This window comes from Oncorhynchus gorbuscha, linkage group LG10, assembly GCF_021184085.1.
Source record: "Oncorhynchus gorbuscha isolate QuinsamMale2020 ecotype Even-year linkage group LG10, OgorEven_v1.0, whole genome shotgun sequence".
Taxonomy (NCBI): domain Eukaryota; kingdom Metazoa; phylum Chordata; class Actinopteri; order Salmoniformes; family Salmonidae; genus Oncorhynchus; species Oncorhynchus gorbuscha.
The window spans coordinates 75,092,216-75,108,097 of record NC_060182.1 but is presented as its reverse complement, the minus strand read 5'-3'; the positions used below and the strand labels follow the sequence as shown (position 1 = coordinate 75,108,097).

At 42.8% G+C, this 15,882-nt stretch overlaps 1 protein-coding gene across 1 annotated transcript in view; it reads right to left on the bottom strand.

Annotated features, from left to right (window-relative positions):
- Positions 1–8,014, bottom strand: part of LOC124046575 (all trans-polyprenyl-diphosphate synthase PDSS2-like) — a 30,273-nt gene extending 22,259 nt beyond the window's left edge. Inside the window, exon 1 of the mRNA XM_046367104.1 lies at positions 7,341–8,014. Coding sequence (XP_046223060.1) covers positions 7,341–7,585 — 245 coding nt within the window. The 5' untranslated portion in view covers positions 7,586–8,014. The remainder of the gene's footprint in view (positions 1–7,340) is intronic.
- Positions 8,015–15,882: the final 7,868 nt, after the last annotated feature.

The following is a 15,882-nucleotide window of genomic DNA, read 5'->3' as shown; positions in this document are numbered from 1 at the left end:
GTAGGAGAAAGAGAGGCGGAGGAACAGAACAAGAGAAAAGGATGGGGAGAGAGAGGGAGAGATGGGGAGAGAGAGGGAGAGATGGGGAGAGAGATGGGGAGAGATGGGGATGGGGGAGAGAGGGAGAGATGGGGATGGGAGGGAGAGGGAGAGATGGGAGAGAGAGAGGGAGAGATGGGGAGAGAGAGGGAGAGATGGGGAGAGAGAGGGAGAGGAAGAAAGAGTAGGAGAAAGAGAGGCGGAGGAACAGAACAAGAGAAAAGGATGGGGAGAGAGAGGGAGAGATGGGCAGGGAGAGGGAGAGATGGGGAGAGAGAGGGAGAGATGGGGAGAGAGAGGGAGAGATGGGGAGAGAGAGGGAGAGATGGGGAGAGAGAGGGAGAGATGGGGAGAGAGAGGGGAGATGGGGAGAGGGAGAGATGGAGGGAGAGATGGGGAGAGAGAGGGAGAGATGGGAGAGAGAGGGAGAGATGGGAGAGAGATGGGCAGGGAGAGGGAGAGATGGGCAGGGAGAGGGAGAGATGGGGAGAGAGAGGGAGAGATGGGGAGAGAGAGGGAGAGATGGGGAGATGGGAGAGAGAGAGGGAGAGATGGGGGGGAGGGAGAGAGGGAGAGATGGGGAGAGATGGGGAGAGAGAGGGAGAGATGGGCAGGGAGAGGGAGAGATGGGGAGAGAGAGGGAGAGATGGGGAGAGAGAGGGAGAGATGGGGAGAGAGAGGGAGAGATGGGGAGAGATGGGCAGGGAGAGGGAGAGATGGGGAGAGAGAGGGAGAGATGGGGAGAGAGAGAGGAGGGAGGAGGAGAGAAGAGTAGGAGAAAGAGAGGCGGAGGAACAGAACAAGAGAAAAGGATGGGGAGAGAGAGGGAGAGATGGAGAGAGAGGAGGGAGAGATGGGGAGAGAGAGGGAGAGATGGGGAGAGAGAGGCAGAGGGAGAGAAGAGTAGGAGAGAAGAGATGGGCGGAGGAACAGAACAAGAGAAAAGGATGGGGAGAGAGAGGGAGAGATGGGCAGGGAGAGGGAGAGATGGGCAGGGGAGAGGGAGAGATGGGGAGAGAGAGGGAGAGATGGGGGAGAGAGGGAGAGATGGGGGGGAGGGAGAGAGAGGAGAGATGGGGAGAGAGAGGGAGAGATGGGGGGAGAGAGAGGGAGAGATGGGGGAGAGAGAGAGGGAGAGGAAGAAAGAGTAGGAGAAAGAGAGGCGGAGGAACAGAACAAGAGAAAAGGATGGGGAGAGAGAGGGAGAGATGGGCAGGGAGAGGGAGAGATGGGCATGGGGGAGAGGGAGAGATGGGGAGAGAGAGGGAGAGATGGGCAGGGAGAGGGAGAGATGGGCAGGGAGAGGGAGAGATGGGGAGAGAGAGGGAGAGATGGGCAGGGAGAGGGAGAGATGGGGAGAGAGGGAGAGATGGGGAGAGAGAGGGAGAGATGGGGAGAGAGGGAGAGATGGGGAGAGAGAGGCAGAGGAAGAAAGAGTAGGAGAAAGAGAGGCGGAGGAACAGAACAAGAGAAAAGGATGGGGAGAGAGAGGGAGAGATGGGGAGGGAGAGGGAGAGATGGGCAGGAGAGGGAGAGATGGGCAGGGAGAGGGAGAGATGGGGATGGGGAGAGAGGGAGAGATGGGCAGGGAGAGGGAGAGATGGGGAGAGAGAGGGAGAGATGGGGAGAGAGAGGGAGAGATGGGGAGAGAGAGGGAGAGATGGGGAGAGAGAGGGAGAGAGAGGGAGAGATGGGCAGGGAGAGGGGAATAGAGAGATTTAAAAAGGGGAGATGGGAGATACGGTAAGTGCAACAGATAAGTTCGGAAACTGACAGGTCTAATTTTATCTGTTAAATCCCTATCTCAGTGGAACCTAAGGAAAACCATCACATGAAACAAGTTGTCATCTGATTCTTTCCTGTCTTCATAATTGTAACACAAATAACAGCATGTAGCCTAGGTTAACCTCACCCAAATTCAGTACACTTTTGCCAGGTTTCAAACATTTCTCCTACATCAAGCCCTAGGTAAACAAAAAATATTTATTGAGAGGTAAAAACTGACATTATGAGGCGTGAAATTACACTGAAATTCCTATAGCTTTCAATTGAAAGAACAGCAACCACACCAAAAATGTTCTCTGCCTGTGGCGAGACTGGCCAAGTCTGCAGCCTGAAGATGGCAGTTGATTAATATTTATGCCAGTCGCCACACCATGGCACATCAATCAATCATAACCCCCTTCCTGCAAAGGGGTGGGGCTGGGATGAGTGCTGGGAAAGAGGGAGAGAGAAAGAGAGATGGGTCAATGTCATTTTAATGGGTAGCACTACTACAGCGCTCTCTGAATCTTATCTGTTGGTCTAGTACATGGCCTAGTACTGCACAGCTCTTAAAATGTATCACATGATGTTAGACAATTTTTGGGGCAAAGCATCAATAACCATTTTTCTGTGAGAACCTAATCACTCAAGGTTAACATTTGGATGAAATCCTCAGTGTACAAAATAGGATTTGGCATCTACCTCTAACTATTTCCTGAACTCCTACATGTGACGACAAAATCTCAGTGGAAAACAATGGAAGAGAAAAGTCGGGGTCAAGGTCTTTCCCTGCTACAAAGTGAAAGTTCCTCTGTCCTGCATTGCCACACTCTGTAACTCCAGACTTTGGTCAAAGTTAACTGAGCTGATTTTTTTAACAATGAAAGGAAAGGGAAAACCGAAACACAACTCCACAAGGGTCTGCCTGTCTGCTATTGAGGATATTTTGATCTGTGCAGCGTCTTGGACGGAGACAGTAGGAAATACAAGCCAGCCAACCAAAGAAGACGGTGAGGAGTCAGCCTGTCAGAGGTCCACTTTGTCCCTGCGCTACAACACTGAAATGTATTGTCATATCAGATGTAGGTGTATAGGTTATTACATCCTTGGGCTATATGGTTTCCAACACATGGCAGGATTGTGTGCATGGCAGGATTGGATTCCTGCACTCTTTTAATCATTCCCTGTCCATCCCCGTCTTTCTTATAGTGAGGACCCATTCATCCCAACTGAAGAGAGATTGCACTGAAGGGTAACTAACTATCTGGCTGATAGTTTAGAGAGGTAAAAAATTAGATTTCTTCACCTGCCATACCTTTGTTATGGTGGTGGGAGGGTATATGCTTAAAGGGCTAATTAAGAAAAATTCAGCTATGAGGCTTTGTAATCAATCCATTTGAACTAAGTGCTACGTTTATTCCAAAATTTAACAGAATGAGTGCTGGGAAAGAGGGAGACAGAAAGAGAGATGGGTCAATGTCATTTTAATGGGTAGCACTATAATATATGCCATTTAGCAGACGCTTTTATCCAAAGCGACTTACAGTCATGTGTGCATACATTCTATGTATGGGTGGTCCCGGGGATTGAACCCACTACCCTGGCGTTACAAGCGCCATGCTCTACCAACTGAGCTACAGAAGGACCACACTACTACAGCGCTCTCTGAATCTTATCTGTTGGTCTAGTACATGGCCTAGTACTGCACAGCTCTTAAAATGTATCACATGTAGTGCCACAATTTTTGGAGCAAAGCATCAATACCATTTTCTTAATTGAGAACACAATCACTTGAGGGTAGCAATTGGATAAACTCCTTAGTGTACAAAATAGGATTTGGCATCTACCTCTAAATATTTCCTGAACTCCTACATGTGATGACAAAAACTCAGTTGAAAACAATGGAAGCCACTTGCAGAAAAAAGTCAAACTGGGTCAAGGTCTTTCCCTGCAAAAAAAGTGAAAGTTCCTCTGTTCTGCATTGCCACACTCCGTAACTCCAGACTGAACTGAATTGTTTAAGAATGAAAGGAAAAACCAAAGTCAAATGTTTAGATGAGTTCATGTCACGCTGCCTACTCATGTTACACACTCATTTGGGGTTGAGCATTTAAATGAACAAAGCAGCTCAATATCAAATCATATCTGGGTAACAATTAAATAGCTTTGATTGTATTCAATTAAAAAGGACAACAATAAACAAAAATGGCTTCTTAGCAAAGAGAAATTTCTCAAGCAAGAATTTGCTTGGACTGTCTGGGAGTGGAAAAACGAAAATGATCTGTTATTGGCAGACAGGTTTGGAACTCTTTCTTATTGGTCTAATAACAAATTTACCGCCTGGTGATTTACCACCTGTCTTTTCAAAAAGCTCTTACACTAAAAGGGCATTGTCATAATTTTTACAATTTCACAGTATTACTCCCAACCTCAGTTTGGAAATATATACACAGAGTATACAAAACTTTAGAAACACCTTTCTAATTTTGAGCTGCACCCCCTTTACCGCTCAGAATAGCCTTAATTCGTCAGGGCATGGACTCTACAAGGTGTCAAAAGCATTCCACAGGGATGCTGGCCCATGTTGGCTCCAATGCTTCCCACAGTTGTGTCAAGTTGGCTGGATGTCCTTTGGGTGGTGGACCATTCTTGATACACACAGGAATATGTTGAGTGTGAAAAACCCAGCAGTGTTGAGGTTCTTAACACACTCAAACCGGTGCGCCTGGCACCTACTACCATACCCCATTCAAAGGCACTTAAACCTTTTGTCTTCCCATTCACCCTCTAAATGGTACGCACACAATTCACATCTCAATGACATGGCTTAAAAATCCTTCTTTACCCTGTCTTCTCCACCAATTTAAGTGGATTTAACAGGTGACATCAATAAGGGATCATAGCTTTCACCTGGTCAGTCGAAATCACGGAAAGAGCAGGTGTTCCTAATGTTTTGTACACTCATTGTATCAAACACAGGAAAATCAAGTTTGACAGCACTTGGCCCTTACATAATCTACACAGCACAGATTCCATGGAACTTATCATTGAAATTAGACACATTTTCAGTGTGTTTATTTTGCTTCAACCTTTTAGTAGGCTAGAACTCTGAAGGAAAATCACACTAATTGTATTATTTTGGTTTCCATTGCATCATCTGAGACACTCTTATTTTCTTATGTCAATCCTCCATTTGATTTAGTGTAGGCTGTTTTTTTCCAGGCTTTTCTTTTGCTTACATTTACTGGATGACTATTTGTCTGAGGTCACTAGTCTACACGTAACTTTGTTGACAATACCAGTAGGCACTGCTCAAGGAGAGGAGACAATTGAATTGCCAATACAAGCCACAAGAGGGTAGACACTCTACCCAGCTCAGTCCTCTACAGCTAAAAAACCCCAAGAGAAGACACCAGCATCTTTCTCAGGGAGCGGTACAAATCATGAAGCAGCTCACAAAATAACAACAAATTAAAACTTGTCTGAGACATAAGGATGGTTAATTATGGGGCTTAAGCTGTGACTACCATCCAGTCATCACACTTGCTCTCAATAACAGCATCTTTAACACACCAGCGGTCAAAACAACAACAAAAATCCCATGGCAAACTGTTGCGTAGCTGCTCCTAAACCCTGCTTGAAATTCAGGTTGTAAAACTGCATTTGTAAAATGATTCCACACAATTGAAGGAGTAGAGAAATAAACATGGTAACAACATAAAACCAGGATCCCGCTCTTTTTTAAACAAAAGGCCCAAACTGCTTTCAAAATATATTTGCCGAAATGTATTTTCCTGCAATTGAATTAAAGGTATTTTCCTGCAATTGCATTAAAGAGCCACTGAACACTCCAATCGGCACATGAGTTTTTCTGTTGTTCATTAGAAAAACTAGAATTCAATCTCGGGGGTGTGTTTCCTGACGGATCCCCATGAAACACTGTTGATGCGGAATCCTATTTCACTTCACAAAATCTCCAGAATGAATCTACGATAAAACTTAAAACTTATTACAGATTTCATGAGTTATGTTTTTGCCGAGGATGTTTAGTTTGGCAATTTTACATCTAACTAAGGTGTTTAGAGCAGTGTTTCTCAAGTTAAAAAATGTGTGACGTCTTATGTAAACAAAGTCTACTGGGCAGGTCGGTCTCATGGTCTATTGGATAGAGAGCAATTACCGCAGCTGTTCACCCCATGTTAGTGGGCTAATGTATATCGTCAAATCAAAACCCAACCTTCATTTACCCGTTGTGACGCACGGATGTTCCAAACTCCCTTTTAGACGAGACTGACTTTATGACCAACATGATCCTATTTACACTTCGTAGTACATTTTGACACTAGAATAACTGTTTCGGACTCATATCGATGCCACATAGGCCATTTTCAAAGGGATTCGTTGCTTTTTAAAGGCAGTAGCGCTTTAAGAATTGTTGTGCATTGACTGCTTGTCAGAATACGTTTCCCTCCTATGGCACTCGGAATGTTTATTTCACATAGAACACACAACAACAAGCCGACTAGGTAAATAGGTAAACTACTCTACTATGGGTCTGTTTTAATGACAACATTCCATGGCAAAAATAGTACCAATGGAAAGTATCATCCTGAGTGATAAATTATAGGCTTTGAATTACTTTGCCAACAGCTACAGGAGCCTACACACCACTGTCTGGGTTGAGCGCTACTGTGGTGTGCATTATAGACTATTTCATTCCCTTCATCTGAACAACGGAGTGTCATCAACAATCATGCATCTTAGTTCAGTGCACACAGCGTAAAAGAGAAAATAAATATTTGAGAATAAATGTATTTGTAACTGTATAAAGCTGTCATCTTCAAGCCAGCCCCCCTCTACACTGATCTTAAAAATGACCTCTCCAGAACCCATGACGGAGAACTTTAACCCTTGCACATGGGCTATAGTGTAGCCTGTACTGAGGGGCCAGAAACCCAGGGTATTCCTCAGTAACTCAATTAATAGGATTGTGCACTCTAAATACAACCTCATTTGACCTACAGTAGGTGCACCCAATGTGGATGGGTCTATGTTCTTTTCACATTGCAAACTGAGGCATAGCCTGGTACCAGATCTGTTTGTGCCATCACGTCAACTCCCATGGCATGGAGTGTCATGATGGCACATCAGACTGATACCCTGGTTAACTGCAGCATGGCTTGAGTCACTTAAAGGGAACTGAACTGGCCTGATGGCATATGGTGCCAGCTGCTATAAGCATATGTGAAAAGAAAACAGGCCCTTTACTGTTCCTACATTTTGGGGCATTGTTGTGGGGGTGACCTGGTCAGTTGAGGAGGCAGAAGTTGGTTGGATCAGCTTGATCAGAAGTTATGGTTGGGAAGATGGTGATTGACATCACTGTCATAACTGACAGAATCAAGTCTTCTAAAACCACAGATAGCCAACATAGAGTTCCATTGTTTGTGTATGATAAAATTGTGTATGTAAATACTTGCATTACAAACATGAGGTAATATAATTTGCAATACTATATGTTTGTGTGTGAACCATACCTCGCAGTGCTGAGTAACGGGTGTTTTGTTCCAACCAGTTTCCTCACGTGCATTGCTACATTACTAAGTTCATCACTCAGCAAGCAGCGCAGGCTCACGAAGGAGGTCGGATAACCCACAATTTTCTCTGCATCCGAGACCACTTTATTCAAATTAGAAGGCGTTGCGTTGGAGAAAATACTTATGTTCCTCTGTCCACGGTTTAACAAACTGATGCACGAGAGTCGAAACCAAATTACTGTCATCTTTACAGCTGAAGGTCTTTTACGAATTTAATTTGAAACAAGGGTAAAGCAAACCCTTGAGTTTTCGATCAAAGCTTAGCACAAGTTAGAATAAGTCGACTAAACAAATAAACTAAACGATGGCAGGATATTAAATTAACTTACTAAATTAGATATCTAGCTAGCTAGTTAGCTATCCATATCTACAATATATCATGTTAGCAACACCTGTAACGTTATGATGGGTGTCATCCTCGCTGGCGACAGTCATATTCATTTGAAGTACTTTACATTATGGCGCCACGTATGTCCTGAGTATAATGCTGGGTTATCACCCTACTTAATTTGCTACTTATTCCCTTTGAGATATCCTATAAAGTATTGTAAATATTCCGCAACACAGGACCTAAAAAGGTAAGCATTGACACAGGAGGCCACCATCTTGACGAAACGCCCTACGGTATGTCGCAAAACGTTTACAACAGTACTTTATGCCCATAGAAATAGAATCCATGGATTCTATTTCCATGTTTGTGCCCCATTTATCAGCATTTGGAATTAGTTTTCAAATAGGCTACAAGTGAACGCTGTCTTGTGGTTAGTATCACCAAAAAGATTAGATGTGCATGTATCTTATAGAATTAGTTATAAAGTCCACTCTATAAAGATTTGGGTTGCCTGTGGATTTAAAATGGACAAAACATTGTTTAATTTTGATTAACTGTGAAGTATTCAACATTAATAGTGAAATAATGACAAAAATTAAAAGAAAAACATGCATTTTCGTATTTTCTTTCGATTTTGGATTGAATTGTTCTTCTCAAGTAGCATCATTGACATCAAATTAAAGTGTATTTGTCACGTGCGCCGAATACAACAGGTGTAGACCTTACAGTGAAATGCTTACTTACAGACTCTAACCAATAGTGCAAAAAAATGTATTAGGTGAACAATAGGTAGGTAAAGAAATAAAACAACGGTAGAAAGAAAGGCTATATACACTAGCGAGGCTATAAAAGTAGCGAGGCTACATACAGACACCGGTTAATCAGGCTGATTGAGGTAGTATATACATGTAGATATGGTTAACGTGACTATGCATATATGATAAACAGAGTGTAGCAGCAGCGTAAAAAAGGGGGTTGGGGGGGGAACACAATGCAAATAGTCCAGGTAGCCATTTGATTACCTGTTCAGGAGTCTTATGGCTTGGGGGTAAAAACTGTTGAGAAGCCTTTTTGTCCTAGACTTGGCACTCCGGTACCGCTTGTCATGCGGTAGCAGAGAGAACAGTCTATGACAAGGGTGGCTGGGGTCTTTGACAATTTTTAGGGCCTTCCTCTGACACAGCCTGGTGTAGAGGTTCTGGATGGCAGGCAGCTTAGCCCCAGCGATGTACTGGGCCGTACGCACTACCCTCTGTAGTGCCTTGTGGTCAGAGGCCGAGCAATTGCCGTACCAGGCAGTGATACAAACAGTCAGGATGCTCTCGATGATGCAGCTGTAGAACCTCTTGAGGATATCAGGACCCATACCAAATATTTTTAGTTTCCTGAGGGGGAATAGGCTTTGTCGTGCCCTCTTCACAACTGTCTTGGTGTGTTTGGACCATTCTAGTTAGTTGTTGATGTGGACACCAAGAAACTTGAAGCTCTCAACCTGCTCCACTACAGCCCCGTCGATGAGAATGGGGGCGTGCTCGGTCCTCTTTTTCCTGTAGTCCACAATCATCTCCTTAGTCTTGGTTATGATGAGGGATAGGTTGTTATTCTGGCACCACCCAGCCAGGTCTCTGACCTCCTCCCTATAGGCTGTCTCGTCGTTGTTGGTGATCAGGCCTACACTGTTGTGTCATCTGCAAACTTAATGATGGTGTCGTGCCTGGCCATGCAGTCGTGGGTGAACAGGGAGTACAGAAGGGGACTGAGCACGCACCCCTGGGGAACTCCAGTGTTGAGGTTCAGCGTGGCAGATGTGTTGTTACTTAATCTCACCACCTGGGGGTGGCCCGTCAGGAAGTCCAGGATCCAGTTACAGAGGGAGGTGTTTAGTCCCAGGATCCTTAGCTTAGTGATGAGCTTTGAGGGTTCTATGGTGTTGAACGCTGAGCTGTAGTCAATGAATAGCATTCTCACATAAGTGTTCCTTCTGTCCAGGTGGGAAAGTGCAATAGAGATTGCATCATCTGTGGATCTGTTTGGGCGGTATGCAAATAGAGTGGGTCTAGGGTTTCTGGGATAATGGTGTTGATGTGAGCCATTACCAGCCTTTCAAAGCACTTCATGGCTACGGATGTGAGTGCTACGGGTCTGTAGTCATTTAGGCTGGTTGCTTTTTTGTTCTTGGGCACAGGGACTTTGGTGGTCTGCTTGAAACATGTTGTTATTACAGACTCAATCAGGGACATGTTGAAAATATCAGTGAAGACACCTGCCAGTTGGTCAGCACATGCCAGGAGCACACGTCCTGGTAATCCGTCTGGCCCCGCAGCCTTGTGTATGTTGACCTGTTTAAAGGTCTTACTCACGTCGGCTATGGAGAGCGTGATCACACTGTCGTCCGGAATAGCACTATGCTCTCATGCATGCCTCAGTGTTGCTTGCCTCAAAGCGATCATAGAAGTGATTTAGCTCGTCTGGTAGGCTCGTGTCACTGGGCAGCTCATGGCTGTGCTTCCCTTTGTAGTCTGTAATAGTTTGCAAGCCCTGCCACATAAGATGAACGTCAGAGCCGGTGTAGTATGATTCAATCTTAGCCCTGATTTGACGCTTTGCCTGTTTGATGGTTTGTCGTGTGGGAGATAGAATAATGGTCAAAGATAAAAGTTTTTTTTTTTAAATGTTTAAATCAAAATAAAACATAATAAAAAGTACATTTGAATGACACTGAGGGGCAGTGTTTTTACAACTAATGCCGGTTTGCCTGAGGCTGATGCCGTGCAGGTGTTTGTACACATGCATATATATACACACACTCTCATTCAAATAAACACATACAAGAACACACACATTACATGTGATAGTGCCAGACATGCACACAAACATATACAGTTGACATTGCTGTTATGATTTTAGTTGTCCTTGATGTCCTTTGTTGTAAATTTATTATTTTGTTTTATTATTATTTTTTGCATTGTTGTTTGCTGTTTTCTTCTGTCTTTTCCTTTTTTCTCTTTAGTTCATTCTCTTGGTTGTTGGTGCATTGGGGGGTTCTTGGGGGTGGGGAATGCAATTAATTGTATTTTTTACTTTTCTTCTTGGGGGGGGACTGTGGGGTCTTGAATGGTTGAGGGACAGCTATTGGGGAAATGTGGGGGGGATCTTGGAGGGTTCGGGTTCACGTTTTTTGGCCTGGTGGTAGATCGGTCAACGCGCCCTTGAACAGAGAATTGACACGGGATGCTTCTGTGTGTCGCTCTGAATGGGAATCTGTTGGATGACTGGTATGATGTAGTTATTGAGCGGCTTCACTGCAAGTATATTGTATGTTTCGAATATTCAATAATTCAATTATTATGATATTTTTTAAATAACTAATTATTTTTAACAATGACGGCCAAACCCGGACAACGCTGGGCCAATTGTGTGCCACCCTATGGGACTCCCAATCACGGCCAGATGTGGCACAGCCTGGATTCAAACCAGGGACTGAAGTGACACCTCTTGCACTGAGATGCAGTGCCTTAGACCGCTGCGCCACTTAGGAGCCCTAACCCTAACTCTTTTCCTAACCTAATTATCCTAACCAGCTATGTTAAATATCCTAACCTGATACTTGAATTATCCTAACACACTACGTTAATTGTCCTTGTCATGTTTTGTCATTGATTGTCATGTCTTGTCCCTGTGCTTCCCCTTCTATTCGTTTCCCCCTGCTGGTCTTATTAGGTTCTTTCCCTCTTTCTATCCCTCTCTCTCCCCCTCCCTCTCTCCCTCTCTCGCTCTCTCTCTCTATCGTTCTGTTCCTGCTCCCAGCTGTTCCTCATTCTCCTAACTACCTCATTTACTCTTTCACACCTGTCCCCTATTTTGCCCTCTGATTAGAGTCCCTATTTCTCCCTCTGTTTTCCGCATCTATCCTTGTCGGATCCTTGTTTGATGTTTGCTGTTCTGTGTCCTTGTTCCGCCCTGTCGTGTTTTTGCCTTCTTCAGATGCTGCGTGTGAGCAGGTGTCTATGTCAGCTACGGTCTGTGCCTTCCCGAAGCGACCTGCAGTCTGTGGTCGCGTCTCCAGTCGTTCCTCTCTACTGACGAAAGGATTTCAGTTTTCCTGTTTTGTATTTACCTAAAATAATATCCAGGATTATCGTTTTTGTTTAAGACTGGAATAAAGACTCTGTTTCTGTTAAAGTCGCTTTTGGGTCCTCATTCACCAGCATAACAGTCCTAATCTGCCAAGTCAATTTTCCATCTATCCACAACTGTAGAAACCATCTGATAAACCATCAGTGTCACATATGGGTGTCACATATGGAGTGATTTCAGTGCCAACGGAAATTGTATTTGAATTACATAATTTAGAATTTGAATTAGGATATTGAATATAAATGTCATACTTTTGAAATTGCAATGCACAAATTGAATCATTGAATTCATAAATTGAACTTGTATTTAATTATTTGAAACTAAATTCAATGAATATTGCATTTGGTTTTAAAATACAATTAAAATGAAATTGAAAATTAAAATTCAATATTTAAATATTCAGTTTTAATATGGTAGATATTGCATTCAATTGTCTGTGAATCAAGTTTACAAACTATAATTTCAAGTTTATCCAAGTTTCAAATGTTCAACTTCTCAGATGCATTCAGATTCAGTTTTCTAATTCAGTTCTCCAAATTGAGGTTCTTAACCAGAGACAACATCCTGGTACTTTTCCAGCCAGGAAAGGTTGAGGATACAGATACAATCGAACGCTCTCTGTGGTTTCTGGCAGTTTCTGAAGCCAATGTGGTATGTTGAATGTATTTTCTTACTATGAATTTGGCTCTAGCATTTGAACAGTTTGGGCTATAAGCTATTATGACCCCATTCCTAAAAGCTAAGACTCTGGAACATGGACGTCCCTTCTATTCCCCTCTATGATGATCACAGGCCACACAGGACAAGTTAAAGTGTGTGATAAAAACTGCAATTTGCCCCCCATAAGAATATAGTTGAATTGCACTGTCATAGCCCTTCTAAGGATAGCCTTTCCACACATTAGGAATATTTTAAAACTTTAATAAGTAGATTTTTTTTATTTATTAATAAGCTGGAAATTATAGTTTATTAACTTGATTCACAGACAATGAATGCAATATCTTCTATATTAAAACGGAATATACATATTGAATTTGAATATTCCATTAAATGTACATTTAATTTTTAAACTGAATGCAATATTCATTCAATTTAGTTTCAAATCTTTAAATAAATACAAGTTACATTTATGAATTCAATGATTCAATTTGTGCATTACAAATTCAAAAACCTTGCATTCAAATTCGGGCTGTTGTTACATTTGTATCAGTGGTGCAAAGTCGATACATTGTATCATTTCACCTCACCTGTGAGAGTGAAGAGGGAATGCAGCAAATCTTGGAGAACAGTGGAAGTTGACGAAAGTTCTTATTTATTGTTAAACTAGAACCAATGCAGTTCTCCTCTTTTTTTGTGTGATAAAAAAACAACCTTGTCCAGTCATGTTACCTACTGTAGCTAGCTAAAAATCTGGTAATTGGCCAATATGGCCTGGATACCTCCAGGAGATGTGCTTCAAGGGTAAGATTCATATAGGACTAATCTCTTTTTCTGGTGCTCCTAAATATTGTTTGGTGCTCCTACATTTGTTGGGAGCACCATTGCTAGTTAAAAGTGAACTTATAAGCACATAATATTTCCAGAGTGGGATCTTCACGATGGGGCACATTTGTAAGTACACTGTTTTTCAAAGTACTTTGCACATAATTGACCAGTGAATCTATGGATTTACAAACAATCTATCCTTTGAATATGACGGATAGCCATGAGTTCATAAAATATGTGTTCACGTTCATTTAACATTTTGGTAACATTTTATATTAAGTTAAAATCAAATCAAATGTATTGGTCACATGCACTCCCAAGCCCTTAACTAACAATGCATTTTTAAGAAAAAATAAAAAGTTGCTGGTATAGCTGTGTAATTACACTAACATTGTGGTATAACCAATTGCAGATATCTGGAGGATCTGGTGGAGTGGAAAGAGCTGTGCTACATAACATTTGGTTTGGACTATTCTACAGTAAAAACAAGTTTTAAATGATTTTGTTTCAGTTAATGTAACATGCTACAAAGGAACAATAATAATAATAATAATATATGCCATTTAGCAGACGCTTTTATCCAAAGCGACTTACAGTCATGTGTGCATACATTCTACGTATGGGTGGTCCCGGGGATCGAACCCACTACCCTGGCGTTACAAGCGCCATGCTCTACCAACTGAGCAATATTCAACTGCCAGCTGTGTGTGTGTGTGTGTGTGTGTGTGTGTGTGTGTGTGTGTGTGTGTGTGTGTGTGTGTGTGTGTGTGTGTGTGTGTGTGTGTGTGTGTGTGTGTGTGTGTGTGTGTGTGTGTGTGTGTGTGTGTGTGTGTGTGTGTGTGTGTGTGTGTGTGTGTGTGAGAGAGATAATATTTCAAGAACATTTATTTAGAACAAGGAGCTCCCCTTTTTGGGACTCCTCTGTGGATTGATGATGATGCTTCTCCTTTTCTTCATCTGCATTGAGGATAGTAAAATAAATTATAGCCTACTGGAGGAGAAGTCAGCCACCTTACAGTAGATACACCAAGTGGCAAGTCATGTAGCTAATATGTGAAATAGGAGGGTATTGGCCTCGTTTTACCATAGAAAGATCATGGTGAGCATGCAAGTGTGTTAGGACTTTGCCAGTGCTGTAACTGAGTTGATTCTATCATACTGAAGAGCTCAATAACTTGACTGGGACCACCTCACCTGTCAGAGGCGTGCACAATTTATATTGTAAATCTGTAATGGCAACAGATAAGAAACATCTGTCCAGCAGTGGCAGACAGGGTGGGGCACAAATACCTCCATGATACTTCCACGATATGGCAGGGCTGGCAAACTATCACAAATTACAAAGGGAAACCCAGCTGCAAGCTGCAGAGTGACGCGAGCCTGCAAAAGGAGCTAAATGCCTTCTATGCTCGTTTCTAGGCAAGCAACACTGAACCATGAATGAAAGCACGAGCTGTTCCGGACGACTGTGATCTTGCTCTCGCTCACCGATGTGAGTAAGACCTTTAAACAGGTTAACATTTACAAGGCCCCGGGCCAAATGGACCAAGGGGCAAGTGTCTTCATTGACATTTTTAACCTCTCCCTGACTCAGTCTGTAATACCGACCTATTTCAAGCAAACCACCATAGTCCCTGTGCCCAAGAACACCAAGGTAACCTGTCTAAATGACTATGTCCCATAGCACTCAAATCTATAGCCATGAATTTCTTTTTAAGGCTGGTCATGGCTCACATCAACACCATCATCCCAGACACCCTGGACCCACTCCAATTTGCATACCGCCCCAACAGATCCACAGACGATGCAATCTCTATTGCACGCCACACTGCCCTCTCCCACCTAGACACTTGTGTGAGAATGCTCTTCATTGAATACAGCTCAGCGTTCAACACCAGAGGTGAGGTGAGGAGGGCCCAAAGTGAAAATGTTGTGGAAAATCGTGAGTTAATATTATGCATTCAAGTGCTAGTCAGAGCTAGGAAACTCCGACTTTGTAGGTTGAATGCAGCATGTGTAAAACTACACAGCTTGGTCTCATACACTAGAGGTTACATAGTAAACATAGTAAACGTAAATCCAGGGTACTCAAATGAATACCGTTACATTTGAATGCTGTGTGTTTGAATCTCATCACGGACAACATTAGCATTTTAGCTAATTAGTAACTTTTAAACTACTTGCTACTTTGCAACTACTTAGCATGTTAGCTAACCCTTCCCCTAACCCTTCTCCTTCCCCTAACATTAACCCATTAACCTAACTCCTAACCGTAACCCTAACCCCTAGCCTAGCTAACGTTAGCCAGCTAGCTATTGTATGCCTTAGCCACCTAGCTAATGTTAGCCACAACAAATTAGAATTCATAACATACCATAAGTTTAGCAAATTGATAACATATTGCACATTTAGCAAATTCAAGGCATATCATGTGAATTGTAATTAGTAACATATTACACGAAATTAATGATGGTCATCCACAAATGAATACATAGGCTACCATACGAACGGTAACATATTATACTAAAT